This window comes from Nicotiana sylvestris, chromosome 7 (genome assembly GCF_000393655.2).
Source record: "Nicotiana sylvestris chromosome 7, ASM39365v2, whole genome shotgun sequence".
In the NCBI taxonomy this organism is placed as follows: Eukaryota; Viridiplantae; Streptophyta; class Magnoliopsida; order Solanales; family Solanaceae; genus Nicotiana; species Nicotiana sylvestris.
In genome coordinates this window covers 90,461,429-90,483,362 of record NC_091063.1, presented here as the reverse complement: position 1 = coordinate 90,483,362, position 21,934 = coordinate 90,461,429, and the positions used below count along the sequence as shown (strand labels likewise).

Here is a 21,934-nt window from a genome sequence, read left to right as displayed (position 1 = left end):
AGGCTGTTTCCACGGCTTAAACCTGTGACCTCCTGATCACATTATGATATAAAACAGTAACAAACTTTATAGATAACACAAAAAAATATGAAATTCATACTTTACATTAACATCCTCAACTAATTAAGAGAAGGACTGCTATATTTTTATTTCTTTTTTCTTCTTTCTTTTCCCTTCTGCACTCTTCAACCATGGAGGAGAAAGTATCATTTTTTGTCTTTCATCTTACTTTCTCCAGCTTCCAAACAAAGCAATATTCAAGCGTATTTCCTCCATTTATATAATTGTAGTGTCATAATACTGGCCAAAGAAAAAAAAGAAAAAAAACTGTACGAGCTCCGACCACACAATCAATCAATTGTTATTGCAAGCGCAAAGTACACTGTTCTTATGGATTATAACATACCACAAATGGAAAACATACAATTATTCAGCTCAAAGCTATGACCACAATCAAGAAGACAACACATGAAAGGCAAGAAAGACAGACAACGACTGAACAACAACAACAATGACGCCTCAGTCCCAAATAAGTTGGTGACAGACAGCGATTCAAGAATTATTATAACACCTAGTAGAAGTTTCTTATCCATGGTACAGTACCAGCATCATACAGTTTGATTCATTGAAGACCTGCACCAATCGCAAAGAATCAATTTTCCTTTTCTCAGTAAAATGCATTGTAGTAGCAGGTTACCAAAGAAAAATAGGAAACCATGCCAACAAATGTTAGTGAATCTTCATTGCAGCCCTCAGGTTAAGCAACAAACGCGAAAAGAAAAACCAAAAGGGAAAAACAAATTGCAAAAGAGGAAAAATCCAGTAGGTAGTTCGTAAACATCTATGTCATATTGCTAATTTATAAAGCTTGTCAGGGGAAGGGCTACGCATAAGCTTGTTACTGCGTTATGTAAAACTGCATTTAGTTTTTCTTTTCCACAGACTGCTTTTATACAGAATCTCAAGATTTGATGGTGACTAATACTACTTTGAATGTTATATAGATTGTGATTTGTCAGTTCTTTTATATAAGTTTATGGAATTTAGAGAACACTTGGAAAATTGATTTCAGGAGTTACAATTACAAATATTAAGTGCCAAGGGGAATAGCTGAGCATCGCCATCCACATTTCTGGCTCAGTTTTAATTAACTGTTATCAGGCTGTAATTTGAGGCAGGAACTGGGTGGTTGAACTTGTTTGAATTCGTAGTTAGTTAATATTCTTTTTTGCCCCCCCCCCCCTATTGGCTTCTAATTTTGGATTTTAAGGACCACTTTTGGTGATTAGCATTGCAGTGCACAGATGGAAATCCCTGTTCCCATTCAACTTATATTGTATGGATGTGGACAATGGATAGAAGATGAGGGGGTTGCGACAATCTCTAGAAACACGAAATAGAAATTAAAACCAATCTGAATAAGGTCAAGGAAAGATTTAACTGACCTCTCAAGGAAGCTGCACATCCAGTTGCAATCAGAGATCGGGAGGGAATATAGAGAGCTTGAACCCATTGTTGTTAGTCCCTTCTTGAGTTTGCTTGTCTTTTTTGTCTCGTATTTCCCGTGCAGATATTGCTGCTGTTTTGGTGGAGTTTTGCAACTCCATCACTTGGAAGCTGCGTATATCAGCCAGGCCAATGGGGATTTCCTTAAGCTTATCGCAGCAGATGAGAACAAGATGCTTAAGTCTTGGAAAGTGATCAGCTGATGCTTTCCAAGAAACTAGATCTGTCCTTTCAATCCACAACACCAGTAGGGAACAAAAACCTCCAACTGACTCCCAGCATTCTCCCATAAACCCATTTTCTTTCAGCTTCAGGACTTCAAGGTGTTCCATCTGCCCCAATATAGACATATCATTCCACTCCAGCCAGGTATCTACTAAAGATAGCTTCCTCAACTTCGTGGGAAATATATATGAGGGTGGAAGGCGTAACCCTTTTCCTGTTTGACTACTATCATTTATCAGCTTCAAGTTTTCAAGGGATTCTAGTTTCTTCACATTTTTTAACAATGACTTATTAGGTTCAAGAAGCACAGCTATTTTCCCACGAATACCCAGTTTTTTCAGGTTTGGAGTCCTTGCAAACACTTCTTCTGTGCAGCTTTCGGGAGCAATGGTGGAGAGAGTTTGCAGGCTTTGATTTACCAAAGGAACTTTACTACTTCTTGGGGTCACAGGAACAGGCAATTTAGCAGAAGAGTTAGTGTGCAGATGCCTTAGTCGTGCCATATTCCATATGTTTGCTTGGATATCAAGAGAGCGTTGTTGCGTGTTAATTATGAGTGTTTGGATGTTCCACAGTTCTCCAATGTGTTTAGGAATGATCTTGATTGTGTCAGATGAGAAAGCAATATACCTCAAATGATATAACTGGAAAAACTCCTTGGAGAAGCGACTGAAGTTGATGGACTCGACATCAAAAACCCTCAGCAACGGAAAGCCTTTTGGTATGGTTGGGATGTCGACAGATGGCATCTCGATCTTTTTTAGAGAAAAAGATAAGAATGACCTGACATGTTCACCTGAGGGCTTTGTAGAGATAAATTCCAAAACTGAGGAATGAATGCATAAGCGACGGTAGGTGGCTAGTTCCCGTTTTCCGGGGAAATATTGCTCAGCACCTAGTTTTATTTCTTGGAAAAGATTTTCTTCCTTCATCGCCTCTTGTCTGCAAAACTCGTGCAACATGTCATGAAGACGACATGTTTTGATTTGACCATCAGATGTTCTTTGCATTATCATCACTAGATTCCTGTTGATGAGATCATTCAAGTTATCCTCTGCTTTACACTCAAGAGATAAGTGGCCTTTATACTGTATGAACCCTTCTGCGATCCACAAACGGATTAGCTTCCAAGCAGGGATCTCAAAGCCTCCGGGAAATGCACCACAATATAAAAAACATGCTTTCAAGTCGTAAGACAAGCGATCATAACTCAGTTGCACCAATTTGTTACAATTCTCAGGCTGGTCTTTATTTATGAGGTGTTCACCCACACTCTCATCCACTTGTTTCCACTCTCTTGATGTCTTACCTTTCCCAATTAGTGCTCCTGCAATAACAACAATCGCAAGGGGTAGTCCATTACATTTTTTGGCTATGCTCTTTCCAGATAGTTCCAATTCAGGAGGACATTTATCTTTATGGAAAACTTTCTTCTCCAGTAAAATCCAACTTTCATCTTCAGTCAGAAATTTTAAATCATGAGGTATACCAATGCACTGCTTGCATTGCTTAGCAACTTTGCTATTTCGAGTGGTCAATAATATTCTATTGGATTTGTTGTTGTTTGGGAAAGCTATTCTGATACGTTCCCAAGCGTCAGGAGACCATACATCATCCAAGACAATCAAGTATTTTCCTCCCTTGCCCAAAAAATCTTCTATTTCATCAGCTAAATCCTCCTCACACATATCATGGTATTGTTTGGTATTGCGAGTGAATTTGCTGATGATGTTGAGAAATAATTCTCTTCTCCTGTATGATTGAGAAACATAAACCCAAATGCGAGTAAAAAACTGGTACCCGATGTCAGGATGCTTGTAAATCTTATTTGCCAGTGTCGTTTTGCCGAGACCAGGCATTCCAACAACTGGAACAACTTCTAGTCCACTCGATCCTCCCAGAAGACGGTTGATTACTTTATCTGCTTCCTCTTCAAATCCAACCACATCATCTTCCTCTACCACTGGAGGCTTTCAAAATAGCAAAGATAAAGATCAGATATATGAATTTAAAAAAAAAACATCATGTATTTGTACAACTACAAAAAGATACGTGCTTCTGTCTTTGAAAATGTAATAGTTAGTTGGTCAAGTGATATGCCTAAAAACAGATTCTCAATCACATAGAACAGTGACTGTGAATGTGAATTAAATCGCATTGCATTTTAGGAGGGTATCTACGCGTTAGTCATTAATCAAGAGTGTTAAATGTACTCTCATATTTCAACGCACTGTTGCTTTCTGAGAAAAAGTTTTTGGCTAAGCAATGTCATATTTATGAGTTCGATTTGACCATTTAATTATTTGATCTTGGCCCTCTTTTGTTTAGATATTGACAGACCTTTTAGCAAAATTGAGTGGCAGTTCTATTGTTAACAGATGATTCAATTTTACTAGATTATTCACTTTCCCCTTTCCCCAATCCAAAACAAAAAACAAAGCGTAGTCGAAATATTTGAAAAGACAACTAGTCAATAATGCAGTAGTTTTATGTTGGTACTCCAACGAATGAATTTGAGTTGTTTAATACTAGCAGCAGTTAGTAGTAACGCATGGATTAAAGAGTAGTCGAAGATATGCATACTCAATTAATGTTGCCTACATTTCAAACCATCCCAAATCTACAACAAGTAGAAACATTTCCATTGTTGTGATACCTTTCTTTCTTGGACACCTTTGGCAGATTGATCTTCATCTTGAAGGGCCTGAAGGTCAAGGGCATTATTGAGACGGATTTCTTTGACTTTGTCTCTAATAGTTTTAATCTCACCTGCTACATCGTACACTCTTTTATAATGCTTAACATCCACAAATCTGCCAACCCCTTTGTCCTTGTGAAGCTTGGCCTCAATCACAAACTTATCAATGGCATCTTCAGCAGAGTTGACCACAGTCTTAATTTTCTTCACCAATTCTTTGTGGACATCGTTCTCACTGCGGGACTTAGCAGTTTGCTTGAGAAAAGCGTTGAAATCATTGAGATCTTGAAGCAGACTCTCAGCCGAATCCTTAACCCCAATAATCAGCTCTGCATTGTCTCTCAGCAGCTGCATCAAGTTCTGCACCAGAAATTCCACCGCAACGTTCGCCATGTCGATCGATCGACCAAAATGTTAAGCTCTAGCAGAGAGAGCAGAGACTTTTTAAGTGTAAATGAGTGGTGTTGACTCCACAACTTGTTCAGACAAAGTCTCCTCTTACCTTTTTTTCTGATTTTTATATTCTCCACCATCATCCCTGCATTATTAAAAGCAATAGAAAAGAGAAACTGACAGCTGCCAAACCAAATATATGCATAGAATATTGGTTTTTGCACTTTTGCTCGGGTATTTTCCCGGTCACTTAATAAAAAGACGGCCAGTGCTCGTGTCTTCGACGCAATTGCTGGGTTAGTACGATTGGGCAAATTTGTCAAATACTAGCCCCTCTGTTCTAGTTACGTTAATTTATTTATTTTTTTCCGTTTTAAAAAGAATGATTTCTTTCTAAATTTGATAATAATTTTAGTTTAAACTTACAATTCTATCCTCAATGGGAAGCTTTTATAACCACACAAATACTCTGGGCCCCTTTTTAACTTGTTTAGGACCACAAATTCCAAAAATCTTCATTTTTTTAAAACTTTGTGTCTAATCAAACAGGTTCAAATAAAGAGAAACATAGGGATTAGCAGTTTTTTGTGCTTTTACTATTTTGTGGAGGAGGTAGCGTATAAATAATGGGTTCAAATTCATTAATATTTTTTTATATCAAGTATAGATATTAGTATGAAAATTTAATATTTTTTTATGAAAATTTAATTAAAATTCAACAAAAAGTGAATTTACAATTTCAAAGGTGTAATGAATTTAATTATAAAATTTTATCAACTTAAGTCATAACCATCTCTGAGCACTTTCACTTTTTCAAAAATAACAAGGAAACACTGTGTCATAGAATTAACAGAATTACTGTATTTCCATGAGAGTGAAGCATTTCTAAAGATTACTGCTGTTTGACCAAAAAGTGCAAAGTTTTTCGTTAAACTAATTAATAAAGAAAATGGAGGATAAATCTTAGCCAAACATATAACTTTAGATCTAAGCATATTGAATGCGAGAATTGAATGAAGTCGAGCTTGTATAACATTTCTTAGGATGATTAAAAGACATCAAACGTAAATGATAAGCTTACATCTTTGATATATTGTTCTGTACTTGTAAGAGCAAAGAAGGAAAGGAAGGAATGTCGTTGATAACTATGAGATCTATCTTTTTTGATTCAACAATGACGATTACAAACGTTTGTAACCAAAATCTAGGCTTTTACTTTGTTGTCTCTCCTCCCGTTCTTCTGTTCCTTTTTCTCTTTATCTTGGAACCCCCTTTTCTTGCCTTCATCTGTCATATATATATATATATATATATATATATATATATATATATATATATATATATATATATATATATAACCAATCTTCCTCTTTATCCAACGGTTTTTAACCAGCATACCCTCTCTTGACTATACTCTTCCTTACTCACCCAAGTGTTACGACATGTGTTCTGCCGTGTAAGCCTTCTGATGGCTCGATCTCGGCAATGGCGAGCTACTCGCCACTATTACGCCTCGTGAGTACGACTATGGCTTGGTCAACCTCTTACAATTCCTTTTAATGATAACCCACTTGTGGCCAGATTTTGACCCATACAATTAGTCCCTCCGCCCGTTGGGGTTGCCTCTTGGCGAGCTCGATGGGCGGATTCTGTTGATTCAAAAATAAGGAGAAATTTGGACATGTTATGCGAGGAACAAGGTCCATATGGCGAGGTAGCGACGTGATGCTTCAAGAGTTTCATTGGACCGTTACGTCGGTTCAGAATTGGATCGCCACACCAATACAGGATATCATGAATGCTTATTATGCATCATTATGGCGCACGTTCCCCAGGCACCGTATCGTTTCCTGTGCCCTTTCCATTTTTTGATTGGTGGCTCTTGGTTTTCTTGCTCAGGGCATTTATGTCCCTATAAATATGGGAGAAGCCTCTCATTTGGTTGTTGTGCTTTTCAATTATCTAAGAAAGAATTTTGCAAACTTCCTCCTCCTTCTCTAGTCTTTCATACTTCTGCTTTCGCTAGAATTCGCTGTGACCATTACCTTTTCTCCTTCGTCGCTCTAGTTTATTTCAATCAAAGAAGACAAATGGCTAGTGCTCCTTCCTAGTCTGATAAAGTTGTTGGTGCTCCGATGCCGGAAAGTGACGTATCCCTACTCGAAGAGGGAGTGGAGGTGGTGGAAGGCGAGGGGTTTCCGACGGTGGATGAGGTAGTCCCCCGTCGGGGGAAGACGAGGACTGATTTTAACAGCCTTTCCGGAAATGAACTGGAGCCCGTTCCTTCCATTATGGATGATGCAGTGATCACGACGCTCAACGCCAAGTGGGGAATCCTTGATCATATCAAAACGATGCCGGCGGGGAAGGACATAGTACATTTGCACTGCCCGAGCTACTGCGCATTTTATGCGTATCCCTTTATTATCGGTACACGCTCCCCCTTCCTTCTCAGGTGGTGGATTTATGCCATTTCTACAAAGTGTGCCCGACTCAACTCTCTCCGTATGCGTACAAGATCTTTCTTATGCTCATCAAGTATGCGAAGCTGGCCGGCCGAGGAATTTCCCTAGGGTACATGCTCCACATCTTCACCCCTCATTTTCTTCGGGGTACGATAATTCATATACGCCATAGAGGAACCAAGAGTTTGGTGGTGAATATGGACGATAAGGCCAATCGCTGCTTTTGGGAAAGCTACTTCTATGTGTGGACAGATTAGCTAGTGGTGAACTCGGCAGGGTTTCCAGAGATATGGAACTTCGCTCGTAAGTTTTCCCCTATTTACTTTGTGATTTTTCTTAAGATGGTCGTCGATTGTCTTCCTTTTAGCGACTTTGCTGAGGACTTGTTTTTTTGCTTTTGCAGCCGAGAGACTACCTCCTCCGCTAGTTGCCGATATTCGAGAGTGGTTGAGCGTGATTCTCCCCCACACATGGGGATTCATGAGTGGGCGCCTTTCCATAAGACGTTTGGGTGCAAACCTCTTACTGGTGAGTCAGCTTGTTGTAGTATTGCTTTGTTCTCCGCTTCATAGTTTCTTTAACCTTGTCGTTATATGATTTAATCCCTCCTTGTTGATAGGTTGGAGAGGAGCGAGAAGGACGAGGGCTCCTCTGCTCGCATTCTGTCAACCAGCGCCCTATACCCAGCCTGCGCCGAGGGCTGCTGCCCGACCAACACCGAGAACTACTGCCCGACCTATGTCCGTGGCTGAAGCTGTACGTTTTGAGATTACTTCTCAGCTAGAGACACCGATTCCCACAGCTCGTTCAACGGGTGAATCTTACCGCGTTGGTAGTGGAGAGGCCCCGTCGAAGAGACGAAGGGTAGTGTTGAAGGAGGCTTCTCCAGCCGAAACATCTTTGAGGGGCGACCTTGCCCCAATGATGCCCGGAACCAGCGGTGGTGCCAACCCGGCCGTGGAGACAACGCCTGTTGCGAGCTTTTAAGGGGCTAATATGGCGAAGAGACAGAGTTCCGAGGCTGCCGTTGTTGTTTCGGGTGGACCTTCAACATCTCGGCAGAACCGTGCCCCCTCTTTGGCCAATGAGAAGGGGAAGGGCGTCATGGTTGAGGATTATGAATCCGAATCTTACATTGACCCCGAGGACATGAGGATGTTCGAGGAGGGCTTTACCCAAACTGTGGTAAGAGCGGAAGACCATTCCCGAATACTTGAAATTCTATTGGATCTCAACCTGCTGCAAGACATAGTGGATTTGGTGCCGCAGTTCGATCTTCTGTGCTCCGCTGCTGAAAATGGAGCTCTTCAGGATGTCAGTGACACCGAGTTGTCACGCGGTGTGGCCATGATGGGCCTAAGGGTGAGTACCTTTTTGTTTTCTTTGCTTTGTGACCTTTGTCTTTATTGACTCTTTTCTTCCCTCTCTTCTTCCTCCTCTTTTTTTAGACTTACATGTTGGAGGTCAAGAGTGCTCGTATGGCCGAGACGCGAGCATAGATTTTTCTGAAGATGGTCTAGAAGTATCGACTGTACTGTAATAGATGTCGTGAGATGCACAAGCAGCTCAGAGCGGGCGCCAGTACCCAGTCTTCCAGGGAGGTGTTGGAGAAAAGAGATAAGGAACTGATTCGGTCTATCCGCAGATGAAGTGAGCTTGAGGAGCTGCTTCATGCCAAGGACGATAGGACCTTCAGGCGAAGGTGCTATCTTTACGAGCTAAGCTTGAGCAAAATGCTACTAAAGTCGATGCTCTGCGTGTAGAATGGACGGAGAAGGTAGCCGAGGTAGAAAAGAAAGTGGCCGAGATGGAGAGAGCCGAGAATGCTCGAGTGTCGGCTTTAGCGAGGGCGGCGGCACTAGAGGATACTATCTGCATCCTTAAGTCTGAGCAGGTGTTTGAGAAAGCGATGACCACACTAAGGGAAGCATGGCTCGAGGAGCAAATTGGTGAACTTGATCGGGACGTTTCGATCTTGGGAGACCGAGTTGCGACTCTTGAAGCTGAGAAGGCACAATTATTGGCTCAAGCTCCCCCTCAAGAGTCTGCTTCAGCCACTGTTCCCTGCCGCATGTATGAGTTATGGGTCCATGCCAAGGCCCAACGTGATATATACAAGGGTTTATGGGAGGCGTGGAATGTTCCAGAGGCCGCCTTTGAAGATGCTCGGGCGAAGGTGCACGAGGCTCGTGCTACCTACGGTTACGACCTTGCAACGCCGGAGGCTGGTGAGGGCATTGATATTGAGGACGGGATCTCTTCTGATGATGATGATGATGTTAGGGAGAACGGCGGTGGGGATGACGCCGAGTGAAACTTTTGCTGCAACCTTTGTAATTAGTTTTTTTTGTTCTTTTGTTATTTATTTTCATCTTTTTCTTGAGGGCATGTTTTGGCCTTTTGTAAGGTGCGACTGTTGCGCATGTAAATTTGAATGAAATAGTTGCTTCGGCTTCGTTTGTGTGTCTTTTGATTTTCTTTTCCTTCCCTCCCATTTGTTCTATTTTTTGCGTAGACCTTCATATTTCTTTGTGATGAGTCCCTGATCTTTTTAATTGGGAATTCGACCTTGCCCGGATCGAGTAGGATCTCATCGTGTGAGTCTGAATGAAGTCACTTTGGATCTGCAAGTTTGGGCGAGGTTGACTTCTGATTTGTAAACTTAGGCAGAATCAACCTTAATTCAAACGAGGTCAAATTCAGGCTCGCCATCTTTGGCGAAGTCAGTTTCGACTTGCATATTCGAGTGGGATTAAATTCGGACTTACCAATTTAGCCGAAGTCAATTTTTCCATATGTATTCGAGCGAGGTCGAACTCGGAGTTTCCATCTTGGGCGAAAATTTCTGAGTTATATATTCGAACGGGGTTTAAATTAGAGTCGCCATCTTAGGCAAAGTCAATTTCTAACTTAAATATTCGAATGAAGTCGAACTTGGACTTGCCATCTTGGGCGAAGTTAATTTCTGACTTATATATTCGAACGAGGTCGAACTTGGAGTCGCCATCTTGGGCGACGTCAATTTCTGACTTATATATTCGAACGAGGTCGAACTTCAAGTTGTCGATTCGGGTGGGCGAATTTTTACTTTTACTTAGCGGTGGTCGATGGCCGTAAGATGTAAATTTGAGAGATCAAAATTTTAATCCGTTATGAATTCGAGAGAGGTCAAAATTTTCTTTTATTTGATGGTGGCCGATGACTGTAAGGTGTTAACTTGAGTGAGGTCGAATTGTAACCCATTTGACGATGACCGGTGACCGTAAGGTGTTAATTCGAGCGAGGTCGGAATTGTAACCCGTTGTAAATTCGAGTGAGGTCGAACTTTCCTTTTGTTTGGCGATGACCTATGGCCAATAGACGTAAGGGTGTTAATTCGAGCGAGGTCGGAATTATAACCCATTGTAAATTCGAGCGAGGTCAAACTTTCCTTTCGTTTGGCAATGACTGATGCCATAAAGGTGTTAATTCGAGCGAAGTCGGAATTGTAACCCATTGTATTATTTTTATTGGAGAACATTACTCGTCGCCGTATTGTTTACGCGTGCATCGGGGAAAGTTCCGATTTGCTTAATTTTGCTTTCATTGGAGAATACTGTGTGTTTCATGGGTGAGTCCCAGGCACTGTTCGTTTCATGGGTGAGTTCCAGTTTGCTTAACTTTGCTTTCATTGGAGAATACTCTGTGTTTCATGGGTGAGTCCCTTATTCTGGAGGTTATTTCTCAATAGTCGACCCGTGCCGAACCGTTTCTTTTATTTGTTGTATGGTACGGCTTATAGGGCTTTGCTCAGTTGTTGCTTGCGAGATGGCATGGTACGGAACCTTTTCCTGGGGTGTTTTGATGGCGTTCGCCCCTTGTTCGTGCACCTACGAGAGTGCTCGTGTTTCTATTTTGAACCAACAAGAGAGCGTGATAAGTTAAATCCAAACGAAATTGCCTTACCTTGGCCTAGCAAGTCGGTGAAAGGAGGAACGAGCTGTAGGGTCGCTCGCTTCGCCTTGTTCTCGAATGATGGTTTCAGATTTGGCAGCCGTGTTTGGCTTCATCGTTAATCGCGTCTAGGTTTCTCGTGGGTTGGACTTACCTCGCCCGTTGGGATATCGAGACCAAGTCCCAGTCTGATATGCGCAAACAATAAGGGAAACATGTCATACTTTGTTCATAAATCATCCAGTGCATGTGGGTACAAAAATAAGGCAGGATATGACCGCTATTTCAAAGGATCACACAGTAGGCTATTGTCCCTTCCTAAGAGGTGGAAGTATGTGTCGGTATATAAGGTGAATACATCAAATGGGATTGCGGTCATGCCAAGCGCATAGTGACCATGATTCTACTTTAAACATGCACATGACGTGCCAAACCCATCGCTACAGGTGAGGCATGGGTTTTGCATAGACATTGGTCACAATTTCTATTTTATGTAGAGATCTGACCTAGATTGGTACGGTTATCTCAAAAGCTTATCTACTATTCTTTTGAGTTGGTGTTTATCCCGAGATGGTGAGGCTATGACAACCTGAATGTGACACTTGGTTGGTTTTAGATCTAAAGGAAACTAAAAAATTTGGCTAATAAATCCCCACAGACGGCGCTAAATTATTTGACTAAAAGTGCTAAGCTTTTCGTTAAACTAATTAATAAATAAAATGGAGGATAAATTTTAGCCAAATATAAATAACTTTAGATCAAAGCATATTGAATGCGAGAATCGAATGAAGCCGAGCTTGTACAACATTTCTTAGGATGATTAAAAGACATCAAACGTAAATGATAAGTTTACATCTTTGATATATTATTCTGTACTTGTAAGCGCAAAGAAGGAAAGGAAGAAATGTCGTTGAAAACAATAAGATCTATCTTTTTTAATTAAACAAAGACGATTACAAAGGTTTGTAACCAAAATCTAGGCTTTTACTTTGTTATTAGAGGTCTCATCCCGTTCTTCAGTTCCTTTTTCCCTTTTTCTTGGAACCCCATTTTCTTGTCTTCTTCTGTCATACATATATTACCAATCCTCACCTTTATATAACGGTCTTTAACCAGCATACCCTCTCTTGACTATACTCTTCCTTACTCGCCCAAGTGTTACGACATGTGTTCTGCCGTGTAAGCCTTCTGATGGCTCGATCTCGGCAATGGCCGAGTTACTCGCCGTTGTTACGTCCCATGGGTACGACTATGGCTTGGTCGACCCCTTATAATTTCTTTTAATGATAACCCACTTGTGATCAGATTTTGACCCACACAACTACCTACTCTGTCACACCCCTTTTTTACAACCTCACTAACCCTCTTAAAATAAATAAAAAGATTAGTAAAGCTAAAAGGGTTTTCCAATTAGAAAGTGACAAAAATTTGTGTTCAAAAGAAATTTTCAGAGTCGCCATCTGACATTGGTTTCGGTGTGCCAGGTCACCGTTTTTTTAAAACGATTTTTCCTTTTAAAACACTTTAGACTCCAAAACTAAGTCTGCACTAGCGATTCGGGTAAGGGGGTTCATTTGACTCAGGGAGAAGGTGTTAGGAACCCCCCAAGTCTCGTAACTAGTATGGTTGCGCACTTGATCAAATCGGTTTTTAAAATATCCAAATTGAGGTAAAACTAAACACAGAAAAGAAAATAAACACACAAGAGGCTCAAGGTCGATCCCACCTAATAAAATAAAAATAAAATAAGAATAAAAGTACTAAGAGTTCACTTTCGGCCTCCAATTACAGAATACTACGGGGCATTCCCCGAAATAAAATATATACAAATCTTTCGGGGCATTCTCCGGATAAATTAAACTAAGGGAATGACCTTTTACCTCAAATAAAAGAGAAAAAGAAAACCTAAAATTTGTCTACCTAAGTATGTTTGACCTAAACATGATGCTATAGATCAAAATTAAATAAATAAATAAAAAGAAAATAAACTATCTCATGGACATTCATTCTTAAATCCAACTTTCTTTAATCCGAGCCTAACTCCCATGGCATAATACTCGTTTCACAATCTGAGACACCAACCAATCACTAACTAGTTAATTTAACTTTCCGTCACCAAAATGATAATCTTGAAGCCTTATAGAATCTCTTAATAAAGAATTGCAACGATAATTATAAATTCATCTTAGCCATTACACATTCAAACACATATTAAACTTAAACAACAAGAACAACAGAGAGCAAACCAACACAAAGACGTCATTAAAACAGATCAATAAGCAATATATCAAATACTAAGCATGATATTAAGCAAAATCACACAATAAACATTTAGGAAGCAGAGTAAGAATCGGACCTTTAGTCAAGCTATCCGATAAAAAATTTCCTCCGAGCAGTACATACAAGAGATGCCAACAACAAAATAGAACTACAGCTACAGAAATCGGATCGAATAAATCGCAATAGAAACTCGAACAAGACCCAACAGAACCTCCTCGACCCCTCTATTCCCTTTGTTTTGTGTCCTTCTCTTAATTTTCTCTTTGGATTTTCGTTCGTTCCATGTCTTTTGTCGTCCGTTCACTCACTCTGTTTTTTAATTTTTAGTTTGTGTGTGTGTCTATTTTGTATTTTCGAGAGAATGAAGATTCATGTAAAAAGGGAAAGGTATTAGGTTCACGGAGATGAAGTTAGAGGGGAAGACGGTTGTGTGGTGTTTAAGGAAATTAAAGAAATCAGAGGTCCAAAAATGGGGTGCGGTTGTCCCGTTTTTCTTGTGTCTGATGCGGCTGGCCTTCTCTTTTTGGTCTCTTAAGAGATTAGGGTCCTCTAGGTTAGTTAAGTGTTTGTGCTACTGGTTTTTGTTAGAGATTAGGTGAGTGGATGAGAATTCTTGGGTGATGAGAAAATGGTATTGTCGATGCTGGAGAAGAAAGAAGAAGGTTACGTTTTTTCCCTAATTTTTCCTCAGTTCCTATGTCTCCCCCTAACTTACTGTGTTTTTGTGTATCCCTTCTGTCTCTATGCAAAATACTCCCCCCTCTTTTCGTGTGAATGATGGATATATATCTTTATTTCTATCTGAAGTGCTTGGGCAAGAAGAAAGAAAAATGTGTGAAGAAAATGTATGGTCCCCTCCTTGATAATTATCTGCAGGTGTGAAGTATATAGATGACAAGAAATATTATTTGTGCCAACTGCCAAAATGTCGGTGTGAGTGGAGTGAGGTCAAAACAAAAGAGTGCAGGTGGATTAAAAATAAAATCAAAATCACAATAAAAGAAAATAAGTGCAAAGTGTATGGAATGTGATTGTAGGAATATAAGGAAAAACAAATGCACAGTGAATAATTTGTGGGCAAAGCTTATGTGAATGTGCAATGTAAAATAAATTGATGAGGTTGAAAAAGAAGTGGTCCCAAGTTGAGTGGCCATGTGAAAGAGATAAGGATATTTGTCTTTTCTTTTACCTTTTTTCATATTTTTCAATTGTTCAATTAAAAAAATACAAAGATATTTTAGCTAAACAAATGCAAATACTACAACTAAATATAACTGTCAAAAATTAATTTACGAAACAAAACTTTCTTGGATTGGATAAAACCAAGGAGATGATATTCTTTTTCTATTTTTCTTTTGGGAAAGAAACGGACAAGAAATAAGAAATAACAAATAAATGCTAAATTTCTATGAAATAATTAAGAAAATACTTGTGACTATTTTTGTAATTTTTAATTTTATTAAAAGTAAGATAAACTAAAATAACTAGACATAATATCAGTTAGTTAAAATAAATAAAAATAAATAAACAAAAAATATTTTTGTAGTTTTTTTTCAAGAGAAAATAAAGCAAAAGTATCAAAAATAAGCAAATTAACAATATTATAACTAAAAGAAATATTTAACACTAAAAGGTGTAGAAGTCCCGGGGAGGGTCAAAAATTACATGTCTACAGCTGCCCCTCTTTGATTGGAAACACGAAGATTTTTCAGACAAAGAACGACGAGACATATTTTTTGACCTGACCCTTATTTAGAGATACCAAAAACTAAAAGAGAGGAAACTGTGACCGAGCCCTGGTATCTGAGCTGCCTACATATACTTGGCTATAAAGGAATCAGGCCACGTGTAGTTCAGAAGTAGAAACAGTGATAGAGTATCGAGGTGGAGAGCCGATTGAGGTGCCGCCGAGGTTCCGGTCCGCTGTGTTGTTATTACATAAAATCAAAATCTAAAAGAACTGAGCAAGCCTATCAGCTATGAGTTACAAGATTCCTATCTATAAGTCTACTGAAGCTTGATCTTGAATCTTGAATGGTTCTTCATGCAGACTTTTGATTTGAACCTTGATACTTGTTAGCTGTAGGTGCTGATTCATTTTTCCACGACTTCTTCAGATCAAGACCGGACATGTAGTGCTCATAACTTCAACCATGTCTTGAGCAGTTCACATCTTTCATCTGCTTCGGCATTTGGATTTATTTCTCTCTCTTTTTGTTTTTTTTCGTAAAGAGACTACTTTTGTTGGTCACCTCGGACTGTTGACTCGCATTCTTGAGGCGAGCTTCTGCTACTTCTAACTTGAATTGAATTCTGAAATCACATCCCTCGTTATCTAGGTATACGCCTGTACTGACTTGAAACCTGAATTGACTCTGAAATGGACTCTTAAATGCCTTCCATCATTCTCCAGATGGGTGACTGCAATCAAAATAACAAAACAAACAAAATTTTCTACTGTAGTTTTTACTATGAAAATTTGTGAGTTATTTGAAAAACTGTAAACCGCTTATGATATTGATGCAATGATGAGAGTAAACTAAAGAGTCGACTAGGATGTGTGTCTCCTAGGGATGCAATCAAATGACTCAAACTAGGAAATGCGTCTCCTAGAGATGAAACTTGAATGAACCAAACTAAGAAGTCTCCTAAGGATGAAACTTCAATGACTCAAACTAAGAAGTGCAACTCCTAGGAATGAACTTAAATGACTCAAACTAGGAAGTGCGTCTCCTAGGAATGAACTTAAATGACCCAAAACTAGGAAGTGTGTCTCCTAGGGGTAAAATCTCAATTTAGAAAGTGCGTCTCCTAAAACAAAATATAATTTGAAAGACCCGAACTAGGAAGTGCATCTCCTAGGGGTAAAATCTCGGATGTAGGAAGTGCGTCTCCTAAACCAAAATATAACCTGAAAGACCCAGACTAGGAAGTGTATCTCCTAGGGGTGAACTTAGATGACCCAAAACTAGGAAATGCGTCTCTAAGGGGTAAAATCTCAATTTAGGAAGGGCATCTCCTAAAACAAAAATATAACTGGAAAAACCCAGACTAGATAGTGTGTCTCCTAGGGGTGAAACATCAATGACTCAAACTAGGAAGTGCATTTCCTAGGGGTGAACTTAAATGATCCAAGCTAGGAAGTGCATCTCCTAGGGGTAAATCCTCAATTTAGGAAGTGCGTCTCCTAAAATAAATTATAACCTGAAAAACTGAGACTAGGAAGTGCGTCTCCTAGGGGTGAAAACTTCAGTGACTCAAACTAGGAAATACATCTCCTAGAACAACAATATAATCTGGAAGACATAGTCTAGGAAGTGCGTCTTCTAAGGATGAAACTTCAATGACTCAAACTAGAAAATGCGTCTCCTATGAATGAACTTAAATAACCCAAAACTAGGAAGTGCGTCTCCTAGGGATAAAATCTCAGTGACTCAAACTAGGAAGTGCGTCTCCTAGGGGTGAACTTAAATGACCCAAACTAGAAAGTGCATCTCCTAGGGGTAAAACCTCAATTTAGGAAGTGCGTCTCCTAAAACAAAATATAACCTAAAAAACTCAGACTAGGAAGTGCGTCTCCTAGGGGGTGAAAACTTCAGTGACTCAAACTAGGACGTGCATCTCCTAGAACAACAATATAAGCTGAAAGACCTAGACTAGGAAGTGCGTCTCCTAAGGGTGAAACTTCAATGACTCAAACTAGGAAGTGCGTCTCCTAAGAATGAACTTAAATGACCCAAAACTAGGAAGTGCGTCTCCTAGGGGTAAAATTTCAATTTAGGAAGTGCGTCTCCTAAAACAAAAATATAACCTAAAATACCCAGATTAGGAAGTGTGTCTCCTAGGGGTGAAAACTTCAGTGACTCAAACTAGGAAGTGCATCTCCTAGGGGTGAACTTAAATGACCCAAACTAGGAAGTGTGTCTCCTAGGGGTAAAACCTCAATTTAGGAAGTGCGTCTCCTAAAACAAAATATAACCTGAAAAACCTAGACTAGGAAGTGTGTTTCCTAGGGGTGAAAACTTCAGTGACTCAAACTAGAAAGTGCGTCTCCTAGAACAACAATATAAGCTGAAAGACCTAGACTAGGAAGTGTGTCTCCTAGGAATGAACTTAAATGACCCAAAACTAGGAAGTGCGTCTCCTAGGATAAAATCTCAATTTAGAAACTGTGTCTCATAAAATAAAAATATAACTTAAAAGACCCAGACTAGGAAGTGTGTTTCCTAGGGGTGATGTGTGATCTTCTCAATAGCCTTTGCATAACAGAATTGGGGCATTACACCTGAAAAATTCAAGCTTTGATATGAACATAGCCTTCATCCCTGTTTCAAACTAAGAAAACTTGTGAGTTTAAAATATGGTGGTTAGTTTGTGGCCTTGACTTTGAGGGCGATTGCTCCTTCAGTTCCCATGATAACTTTGATTTCAACTTGAAAGACCTTGCTGGTTTATTGACTAACCACTTTCTCTATCACCCTTATCACAAAAATACCTCTGATCCGTTCAAACCCAATACCCTTTATCTGTTGCATTATGCTCACGAATTGACATTTACCGAATCTTTGTATTTCACATGAATCCCAAAGCATGTTGATTGTTACCAACTCAGTGCACATACTATTCTTTTTTGACATACGCCACTTTGATGTGCTATCCAGATTCCGCTTTGTGCAATTGGAAAGCTAGTAGTAGATTCTGAAGTCATTTCTTTACTTGTTCTGACAAAATAGACTCCAGAGAACTTAAACAAAGCAAGAAGAATAGAGTTAAGGGGACAACAGAAAGAGATGACATCTAACAAGAAAATCACCGACTAGAAACTTGTCAGATATAGATACCAACTCTAATGACTGTGACATGTATTTTGAATTAAAGTGGCCTAATCTGTTAAACAAGTCTAATGTTCAACTCTTGTTGTGCCTCTAAGCTGTGAAACTGGGCTTCAACACTCCAATTGTCCCATTTGATCCACAATCCTCAGTCGATTTGTAGTGTCCTAAAGGGTTTTCACCATCAAGCCTCTCTCATTTTGCTCTTTTTCTGAACTCACCGTCGCCTTACGGTTCCCATGAGGGTTTCACCGATAAGACTCTCTCATTTATTATTTTCTCTCTTTACAATGAGAACACGGTATTACCCATGATGTAGGAAAATCATACTTTAACCACACTTGATTTGGCATCCTCAAAGATTGGTCGGAAGGTCTTTCTATGGACCATAATGTAGGCTTTTGGATTAGGTTGGAAAGAAAGGGTGGCATGAAAGCTCAAAATAATTTAAGATGAAAGGGCTCAAAATTATAACTTTTGGAATCAGATCTTTTGGCCAAAATTAAAACTTCTGCTCCAGTTTCTTAGATTTTGGGGAATTTTTTTTCTTCTTTTTTTTGGATTTTTTTGGATTTTTGTTCTTCTTTTTTTTTTTTAGATTTTTTCTTTGATGGGACCGAACCTCAGAGTAAGGCTGCCTAGGAATCCTTAAAAGGAATCAGGTCGAACGTAGTTGCAATACAAAGTTGGGTTTTTTCTTCTTTTTTTTTCCTTTTCTTTCCTTTTCCTTTTTTTTTCTCTTTTTCTGTTCTTTTTCTTCTTTTTATTCCTTTTATCTTTTCTTTTTCTTTTCTTGTTCCTAACTCTACTTTTGATTCCAAAAGAGGGGTATGAAGCAAAACAAATTAAGGCTCAAAAGGAGTAGCAAAAGATAAAAGTGTTTGGGTAGCAGAATAAAATGTCTTCGTCATACCAAACTTTAAAAATGTCAGGTACACATATGCAATTGAAGGTAAGAAAAGAATCATACATAGTATCTACTAATGGAATCAACACAAACAGAAAGTGCCGACGGGTAATACCTTTGTCCCAATAAATGATCCTTGCCAATTAGAAACAAACTTGACTCAACCTTATCTTGATGTGGAAGAATGCATTTCAACACTGACTGATCTACCTCAAACTACTTGAGAGACATTTCCTTGTTGTGTGCTCTTATCAACTTCTTGATTTCCTAGACTAACTGCCTCAGTTTCACTCCATTCAAGCTTCAGGTTATCTCAGAATGCGTGAATCTTTACTTGTTTTCTCAAATGCATCCTTTTATCATATTCAAAACTGTGTGATTGCTTCGTGATTAAACTATTTATCAAGACCAGGCTGAGAATTATGCATGCATGTCATGTCACTAGAGTCAGCATGAAAAGAAATATAAAAGGAAAAGTGACCTATAACAAAAATAGACTAGAACTAACAGGAAACATGAGACTGCATTAGACAGACGGTGAAAAAGGTTTGAACAAAACAAGCAGAAGTGACATGGGTTACAGCCCTGGAACAATCCTAGATAACACTAGACGAGTTACTACCACTAAACGAACTAGGCAAAATAAGAAGCAGAAGATTTTGAGCCACAAGACAATGTCCGGATTACAACCCTGAAATGACCCGAAAAACAGAAATGACAACAAAATAAAACCACCAAAACTCCTCACTGGCTAGCCAAGAAAGGAGTGTCTTTTCAATTACCAAACTTGACATCTCAGCCACTGGATTGCACATCAAAATTGTTGGGGCCTTCACCAATTTCAATATCATTAACTTCAGTCAGCAAGTTCCCAAAAGGATTCTCATTCTCCCTGTCACCACGCATCTCCCTAACAAAGTGTACATCATCATGTGCATGTAAAGGATTCTGTGCGATATTCTGGGTGTCACTGTCCTGGACCACAATTACCCCTTCTTGAATCATTCTTTCTATCTCCCTTTTCAAAGCACGACAATCTTCAATGCCATGCCCTTGGACATTAGAGTGGTACATGCACCATACAGTAGGATCAAAACCTTTTGCATATGGGTCCGGAGTATAGCCGAGGAGTGGCTCAATCAGGCCAGACTGTTTTAGCTTTTCAAACAAGCTTGTGTAGGATTCTCCGATTGGAGTGAGACTATTTCTTTTCCTTTGTTCCCCTCTATACCCCTATTTCCTAGGGTTGTTGGGTTCTTGAAAATGTTGTGAAGGCGAAAAAGTATTATGTGGTGTTGGTGTTTGCCATAAGGAGTGACCTAGTGGTTGAACAAATGACTGGACGTTGTTCGGAGGATAATACTGAGGTGGATTATGTAGAGCTTGAGGATAGGTTTGGGGTTGGGGTCGGGGTTGAGGCTGAGTATATTGGTGAGGAGGACCCGTTGGGCCGTGTCGTGATCTTGAGACAACCATGACAACATCATCATATTTCTTCTGACCCGACAAGCTTCCTATATCGTTCAGAATTGCCCGTGTTATGGATTTTAAGGAAGAATAGCTCATGATCTTGCTTGACTTCAGTCCTTCTTCCACCATTTATCCCATCTTTACAACATCATTGAAAGGCTTACCAATAGCTGAGATCAAATGGCCGAAGTAAGTAGGCTTCAGGGCTTGAAGAGAGTATTCAACCATCTCATCTTCTTCCATCGGAGGATTGACCCGTGCAGCTTGCTCCCACCATCGGAACCCATATTCTCTAAAGCTTTCACTGGGCTTCTTTTCTACCTTGTTCAGGGACAGGCGATCCGGGACAGGCAATTCGGGACAATGTCTATGTTGTACTGAAAATGCCGAGCAAAGGCCTAAGCCAAATTGTCCCATGTGTACCACCTGCTGGCGTCCTGGCGGGTGTACCATTCTGGAGCTGCCCATCTCAGACTCTAGCTGAAATACGCCATCAGTAATTTATCTTTTCCCCCGATGCCTCTCATTTTACTGCAGTAACCTCTCAGGTTAGCTACAGGATCCCCATGTCCGTCATACAAGTCAAACTTGGGCATCTTGAACCTGACAGGCAGTTGAACATCAGGGAACAAACACAAATCCTTATAAGTCACACTCACCTGGCTTCCTAACCCCTGCATATTTATCAATGATCGCTCCAAACTCTTTACCTTCCTAAATATATCCTCTTGCTCCGCGTTCTTGTGTGGTTTGTCAGTTTCTACATGAGGCTCAAGGTGGGGAGTGTAGGAGTAAGGATCTGGGACTTTGAAGGTGGGTTCCGGGGCATAGTATTGGGTATCTGGAGCTGGGAATGCAGTTGTTTTGGCTGGTGGAGCATGGAAAGTTTAGGAGAAAGTGTCAAGGTAATTGTGGTAAGGGGTAAAGCCCGATGCATGTTGAGGAAAAAGGTAAACAGTAGTGGGCATCTGGGCGTGGGACAGCGGTGGAATGGAGGCATGGTTTTCTTTATAGTTGGTAGGGAATAAAGGTGGAGGATGTCCCTTAATCCAGGCCTGATACATTTTTGCCATATGATGTTTCAACCTTCGGACCTCCTCTATCAATTTCGATTCTGACTCGACATTCTCCCTCGGTGGGTCTACAACTCTTGTGTCCAAGTCTTTGCTAGCCATGTCTACCTTGCTCTTTGACCTTATGTTGTACAGATGACTCGTCAAAATGC

General features: G+C 39.9%; 1 protein-coding gene across 1 annotated transcript; it reads right to left on the bottom strand.

Annotated features, from left to right (window-relative positions):
• Positions 1-337: 337 nt before the first annotated feature.
• Positions 338-4,986, bottom strand: LOC104225866 (putative late blight resistance protein homolog R1A-3). The gene is made up of 3 exons (XM_009777746.2): positions 4,388-4,986; positions 1,446-3,701; positions 338-633 (listed from the first exon to the last, which is right to left on the bottom strand). Exons 1-2 carry the CDS (start codon positions 4,820-4,822, stop codon positions 1,476-1,478), a joined length of 2,661 nt encoding a protein of 886 aa, XP_009776048.1. The 5' UTR covers positions 4,823-4,986; the 3' UTR covers positions 338-633; positions 1,446-1,475.
• Positions 4,987-21,934: the final 16,948 nt, after the last annotated feature.

What these genes read in the sequence shown, in the direction of transcription:
- LOC104225866 (XM_009777746.2), bottom strand. Translation starts at nt 4,822, where the DNA reads ATGGCGAACGTTGCGGTGGAATTTCTGGTGCAGAACTTGATGCAGCTG. An exon ending in AAGGTGTCCAAGAAAGAAAG is followed by an intron (nt 3,702 to 4,387) that starts GTATCACAACAA and finishes CTATTTTGAAAG; the next exon opens with CCTCCAGTGGTAGAGGAAGA.